General features: G+C 47.5%; 1 protein-coding gene across 2 annotated transcripts in view; it reads right to left on the minus strand.

The window, feature by feature from the left end:
• Window positions 1–7,236, minus strand: part of ELK3 (ETS transcription factor ELK3) — a 70,602-nt gene that overhangs the window by 36,351 nt on the left and 27,015 nt on the right. For both annotated transcript variants that reach the window (XM_040491164.1, XM_040491163.1), the window contains exon 2: window positions 5,733–5,941. In XM_040491164.1, the coding sequence (XP_040347098.1) occupies window positions 5,733–5,939 (207 nt within the window). In that variant the 5' untranslated portion in view covers window positions 5,940–5,941. The remainder of the gene's footprint in view (window positions 1–5,732; window positions 5,942–7,236) is intronic.

The raw sequence follows: 7,236 nt of genomic DNA on the forward strand, positions 1-7,236 counted from the left end.
AATCAGGAGACTATAGATGCTGGAGAGGATGTGGAGAAACGGGAACCCTCTTGCACTGTTGGTGGGAATGCAAATTGGTGCAGCCGCTCTGGAAAGCAGTGTGGAGGTTCCTCAGAAAATTAAAAATAGACCTACCCTATGACCCAGCAATAGCACTGCTAGGAATTTATCCAAGGGACACAGGAGTACTGATGCATAGGGGCACTTGTACCCCAATGTTCATAGCAGCACTCTCAACAATAGCCAAATTATGGAAAGAGCCTAAATGTCCATCAACTGATGAATGGATAAAGAAATTGTGGTTTATATACACAATGGAATACTACGTGGCAATGAGAAAAAATGAAATATGGCCTTTTGTAGCAACGTGGATGGAACTGGAGAGTGTGATGCTAAGTGAAATAAGCCATACAGAGAAAGACAGATACCATATGGTTTCACTCTTATGTGGATCCTGAGAAACTTGACAGGAACCCATGGGGGAGGGGAGGGGAAAAAAAAAAAAGAGGTTAGAGTGGGAGAGAGCCAAAGCATAAGAGACTGTTGAGAACTGAGAACAAACTAAGGGTTGATGGGGGGTGGGAGGGAGGAGAGGGTGGGTGATGGGTATTGAGGAGGGCACCTTTTGGGATGAGCACTGGGTGTTGTATGGAAACCAATTTGACAATAAATTTCATATATAAATAAAAAAAAAAAAAAAAAGGAGGTCCTCAGGGTGGTCCCTAATCCCGTAGAACTCGTGTCCTTGGAAGAGGGAAATTTGGACACAGAGACACACAAGGATAACATCACGTGACAAGACAGGCAGAGACTGGAGTGATGCAGCTAAAAGCCAAGAACACCAAGGACCAACAGCCACTTCCAGACGTTAGGAAGAAGCAAGGAAGGATTTACCTAGGGTCTCAGAGGGAACACGGCCCTGCTGTCACATTGATTTCAGACTTCTGGTCTCCACAATTGCAAGACAATAGACTTCTGTTGTCCCGACCCCACACTTTGTGGCTATGACAGCCCTAGGACACTAACACTCTGTGAGTTGAGCGTGTACTTTTTTTTTTTTTTTTTCAACGTTTATTTATTTTTGGGACAGAGAGAGACAGAGCATGAACGGGGGAGGAACAGAGAGAGAGGGAGACACAGAATCGGAAACAGGCTCCAGGCTCTGAGCCATCAGCCCAGAGCCCGACGCGGGGCTCGAACTCACGGACCGCGAGATCGTGACCTGGCTGAAGTCGGACGCTTAACCGACTGCGCCACCCAGGCGCCCCTTGAGCGTGTACTTAATGTCACCTTTCATTACATAAGTGATTTGTATCTGGGTAGCGTCCGCTTCATTACGTTATCCAACTGCTCTTTCGTTTCACATTTACCGAGCAACTCTTATGTGCCAGACCATATACAAGGTGCCAGGACAACAAAAGTGGGTAAGCCGGGAGACCACAGTGAAGATGGTTTTGTGAGGAACACAGCTGTATAACCAGGCGACTGTCACACAATGCAGTACGTTTCATAAGCACAGATCAGAGAAATGACAAGCATATATCGAATGTCTACCTAACAGGTACCTGATGCTGTGCTGAGCACCTCGTACACGTGGTCACATTTAATCCTCACACTATCCAATGAGGGAAGGCGCTACGGTGATGCTTCCTCTCCCAGGGGTGAACTGAGACTCAGAGGCAGAGGGACTGCTGGACTCCAGCCCGGAGAGCGGAGTGTAACACCACTGCTGGCTGCTCAGGGAGCACAGGGAAGATGGAGACCGGCTCCAACTGGGGGTGCACGGAGAGGCGTGCACTTTGATTCAGAGGGGCAAGGAAGCATCATTTAAATATTAAAGCATCTTGGGGGCGCCTTGGGGTGCCTCAGTCGATTCAGCATCCGACTCTCGATTTCAGATCAGGTCACGATCTCATGGTTCCTGAGTTCAAGCCCCGTGTCAGGCTCTGTGTTGACAGCACAGAGTCTGCTTGGGATTCTCTCTCTCCCTCTCTCTGCCTTTCCCCCGGTCTTCCTCCCTCCCTCCCTCAAAAGTAAACATTAAATAAATAAATAGACAAATAAATAAATAACTATTAAAGCGTCTTAGTCGCTGAATTTCACAACAGCACACATAAATAAAGACAGGCAGTTGGGTAAACAAACCGTGGTCATCCATCTTTAGCCACGGAAAAGCATGACGACAAAGCACTCGTGGTAGGTCATATGCGACAGGAGCTGTTAACCCCCAGACTTCGTGTGCTCGTGCGGGAAGGAGGTACACAGGTCCTAATTTTCTTCTGCGCACCTGTCTCAAGCTTTCAAGTTACTGATAAGGAAAATATCAGCTGAATCATTACTCTGGCTAATACTTTGTAGCACCTAATGTATTTTGAGCACTGTTCTCTGAACTGACCATGTGTGAACTCAGCTAACCCCCAGCACCACCCCGTGGCTGCCCCATGGTGCAGGCTCTACTGTTTTACCAGTTTTAGGAAGGAAGCGAAGGATGCACAGGACGGAAGGACGGAGGAGGGGGCTGAGGAAGACACCAAACGGCAGCAGGGTCACTCTGAGAGCCAGGTCACTGTGAGGAACGCCAGCAGTGAGGGAGGGGCACCTCTATGAGTGTCCATGGGGCCAGGAGCTTCACAGTCACAAAGACCCTCCTCAATTCTGTCTCTCAGGTTAGAACCCAAACCATGTGACCCTGCCATTTTTGTGGGTCAAAAATAGTCAGACACCAGCAATTTCTTATGGTTCAACATATAGATACAGTCACAGAGTAACTCCGGCAAAGTCGAAAGAAGTGTTCACTGTGAAATGTAAAAATCTACCAGAATTTTTGTGACTGTTGCCATCTCTCTTCCTCGTCTCCTCTCCCTCCCCTCTTTTTTTCCTCCCCACTCCAGGCCCTCTCCACTCCCCCCTTCCCCTTCATCCTCTGCCCCCTTTCTTTCCTCCCTTTGCATTTTAAACTGTATCAGGAGCCTAATGATCATACTTACTCATCGCTTGAGAATATTTCATGAGAAAGATTCAAATGCCCATGTGCACACATGTGTATTGTGTACATGCCATGTATATTGTGTACACACGTGTACTGTGCACACATGCATGTATATTGCATATACTCACATGTGTACTGTGTACCTTTGGATGTGTGTTGTGTATACATGCATGCATACATGCATGCTTACTGTGTACATGCACACATATACAGCATGCACACACACGTATATTGGGTGTACACATAGTTGTGCATACACATATACTTTGTATGCATATGTGCATGTATTTTGCACACGCATTGTGTGCATGAATGCATACTGCATACATGTACGTGTATATCACATATATGCACATGCACGCCGTGTACATACACATGTACATTGCACACATGTGTGTATAGTGTGTGCACACAAATACTGCATATGTGTGTATATTACGCTGTGTGCATGCATGTCATGTGTATACATATGTATGTTGCGTACACAGACACATACATGGCATACAAGCGTGTATAATGTGCACACAAGTATAGTGCGTCCGTGCATGTGTATTACATACACACGTGTATATTGTGCACGCACATGTATAGTGTATCCATGACACATGTGTTGTGTACACGTGTGTATTGTGTACACACATAGGTATTGAGCACGCATGTGGAAGGAAGGACATAAAGCATCTTGCCCTGGTGGCCAAGCCTGCGTGACACACTGGACAAGAGCTGCTCCTGCTCTGTTAGCACCAGCTGGCTGCTCAAAGGTCACGTGGCCAAACCTCAAGCTCGGCCCCCGTGGGAGAGGAAGAGGACAACAGGGTGAGTAGACCACACCGGCCATTGGGACCCAGGGCCGTGGGCTCAACCTGAGGCACGGCGCACGCCAGGATTCTTCAGTATTTGATAATAAACAGAAATACAACTTTTGTGCTACCTGACTGCCTACCTGGAACTCAAATATTCAGGAGGCAAAGGAAACAAACGGCCCAGAAGGTAGGGCATATGCTTTTTGGCCAGGAATGTGGGCAGACAAGCGGGGTTCAAACCCTGGCTCTACTACTGTCTCCTGGGGACAGGAGCGCGGGCATGTTTCTCCTCAAAGCCCTCCTGTGTCGTGTGTAACAGGAGAGGCCGTCAGGTCCATCTCGGGAGGCTGCTGTAGTTTAAATGAGTCAAGGGCAGCAGCACGGTGCCTTAGACACAGAAGGGACCAAAACACACCCGGTGACGGGAGGCCCTGAAATTACTTTCCCTAGACATTTAAGGTCTTCCGAGGGAGATCAAGTATAGTCTAAATAGCAATGGTTCTGCTCGTCTTTTGAGGAGTCACTTCCAGCCCATGACCTTCCTTCATGCTGAAGACACATGATCCTCGGCTCCAGTGCCCAAGCCACAAGAAGAGAGAGAACGAGTCACAGATACTGAGGCAGGACTCCATACCTTTGACACCTTAGTTTAAAACAATACGTTTTTTTAGTCTCAAATCCATGCTTTCAGGCCCCCTGCCAAAAGGCATGATGACTGTTTTCCTTCAGAGGGCCCCAATTCCCATTGTGCAACTTAGAACCTGGGGGAAAATGCAAAACAATAAACCCTCTGCAAGTCTTTCAGACCAGGCAATTTGCAAGAAGCGCTTTCACATCTTAGTAGGACTCTGCATTAGGCCAGAACTAATTAATTGCTACATTAAAGGAAAGCACCTTTAACATTTCAATGACATAATCATATGTAATTACGATCATATAAAGGAACACTTTATAATTAATGATGCCTCCACTTCCTGAGATGTGTAATCCTTCTGTCTTGAATTCCAAAGAGGTTGGCAAAAGGCAGGCACTAAATATAGATCAGGAACTAATATTTAAATCAGCTTTTAATTCACCTTTCAATATGAACAGTAAAACCAGAACAAAAGCTTACCCTTAATAGGACTCTAAGTCTTTATGTCTATGGGGCTAAATATACAGCAACAACAGATCCACGCAGAAATGGCCAAAATCACAGGCCTGAAATGATTACCCCTAAATAGCAATAATTTTGCCCCAGCAGGTGCATTAACTGCTTTTCCAGAAATGCAGTAAAACTCACCCCAACTGTCCCTGCTTTGGCAACTATGCTGTGTTATCGCTTAACAAAGCACTCTGACTCATCTCTGAGACTTAAAAAGGAAAATGGTTTTTCTTTCAATGAGAGAAATTTCCCACGAAAGGTGCAAACCCCAGATTGGTAGCAAGCATTCTAAGTGCTGTACGTGTTTAGTCTTCGTAACAATCCCAAGATGGAACTACTAGGATCAACCATTTTATAAATGAGGACACTGAGGCACTAGATTGTTAATGAACTTGCCCAAGCTACCAAATTCCCAGGAAAAGACCCAGGATAGACAGACTTTCTAGATTTTAACATTCATCCTGTCACTCAAGCAACTAATGATGAGGGAGGCGCTAACGATGGGGAGGCCCATCCCCAATCTCTGTTGTTAGCAAAGGTGTGCAGCAATCGCAGGCGAAAATGCAGAGGGAACACAATCTGACCCACAGGAACACCCAAAGGGCTTCCAGAAAACAAATCCCCAGAGCACAGCTCTCCCCTCCACCAGCCGCCACCCCCCTGCATTAGTTGCCTCCATTTGATTTTTCTAATTTGCTTCATGGCCCGTGATTACCTGCTTTCATCAATGAAATAGGCAGGTAGCGCTCTGCCACCCATGGCTGTCTCCCGGTCTCTCGTAAGGTCGAGGGCTTACCTTGTCGTAGTAGTATCGAAGGGCTCTGCTCAGCTTATCGTAGTTCATGTTTGTTTTGTTCTTGCGGAGTCCCCACAGTTTGGCCACTTCTTCCGCTTTGAGGAGCTTGAATTCGCCATCGCTGGAGGTCCAGCAGATCAGATGCTCATGCTTCTGGTCTAACAGCAACTGCAACAGGAACTGCCACAGCGTGATCGCGCTCTCCATACCTGGGGGAAGGAGGCTGGGTGAGAGCCTGTCCTCACAGGTGCGGCTCAGGGTGCTAGGGAGGGGGTCCCGGGGCGAGCGCCTCAGCTCCTACCGTTCCTCCCCCAGTGAACCTATAACAAAAAAGTCGCTCTCACAGGCCACTTGGACTCAGGTGCCTTCTGAGTTCATTTTCGTAAATGGCCGCGATTCAGAAACACAGGGAAGCCCGGTGATCCTTGTGGTCACAGCACACATCCCCTTGGGCAGCAGGGTGGCACTGGGAGTAACTTGAGAGATTCATGAACCGCCCACTTGCAGAATGAGTCCCCAGTCAAGGGATTCCCACTTAACGCTATTGTCTGCTCCCACCCGTCCCATCTACGCCGTTGGTGGTCAGCCGCCAGTCCTTGGTTTGCTGTGAAATGCTGGATTCCATGATGAGTGCTTTTAGGTAGGGGCCTGGGGTCTATCAGTCACTGTAACTACAGGACGCACTGCCTCCGGAACTGATAAAAACTTGTGGAACTGAAGAATCACCAAGGCCACTCGAAGAGCCCTTGGCTTCCCCATGACATGTTGGGGACATGTTGATCATGTTGCAGATCAAACCCACTGCCACACACGCCGAGATGGGAAAAGCATTTCTTCCCTGCTTATAAAATACTCTCTGGTGTGGACTTTGTAAGTGTTCTTCCTTCTGTCCAAAATGCTGCTCCCTAGCCCTGGAGCCTGATAAAGTCCTACTTATCTGTGATGACCCAGTAATAATGAAACCTTCTCAAAGAAATTCTTCCCTAACTCCCCCAGGCAGTTTCATATCTTCAGACACTTAAGAGCTTTCATGGCAATGTGTACTGATTCTACTACTACTAATAATCCACTTACGTTGTCAATATTCATTAAATTAGTAGGATGAAGGATGTCACTTATCATGATGGGCACTGATGGATGCATGGAATTGTTGAAACCCTATATTGTACACCTGAAACTAATATAACACTGCATGTTAGCTATACTGGAATTAAAAAATAAAAACAATAAATTCTCTCAACTAAAGGTGGGGAGCCATTTGTTATATTAGGAAAGAATAGTTGGTTGGGCTGGCCTCCAAAGCTTCACCTCAGACCACCTGTCATGGTTGGACACATGAAGCGTCCTGGCTTTTAGTCTGGGCAGGATAGGGGCAACATTCCAGTACCAGGATGAGGAAGCCAGGGATGACCAGACGGGGGGGGGGGGGGGGGGGGGGGGGGGGGGGGCCGGGGCACACAAAAAAGACAAAAGAGGGGGGGGGGGGGGGGGGGCGGGGAACGAG

The sequence above is a fragment of the Herpailurus yagouaroundi genome, unplaced genomic scaffold (assembly GCF_014898765.1).
Source record: "Herpailurus yagouaroundi ecotype Mexico unplaced genomic scaffold, PumYag 182, whole genome shotgun sequence".
Taxonomy (NCBI): domain Eukaryota; kingdom Metazoa; phylum Chordata; class Mammalia; order Carnivora; family Felidae; genus Herpailurus; species Herpailurus yagouaroundi.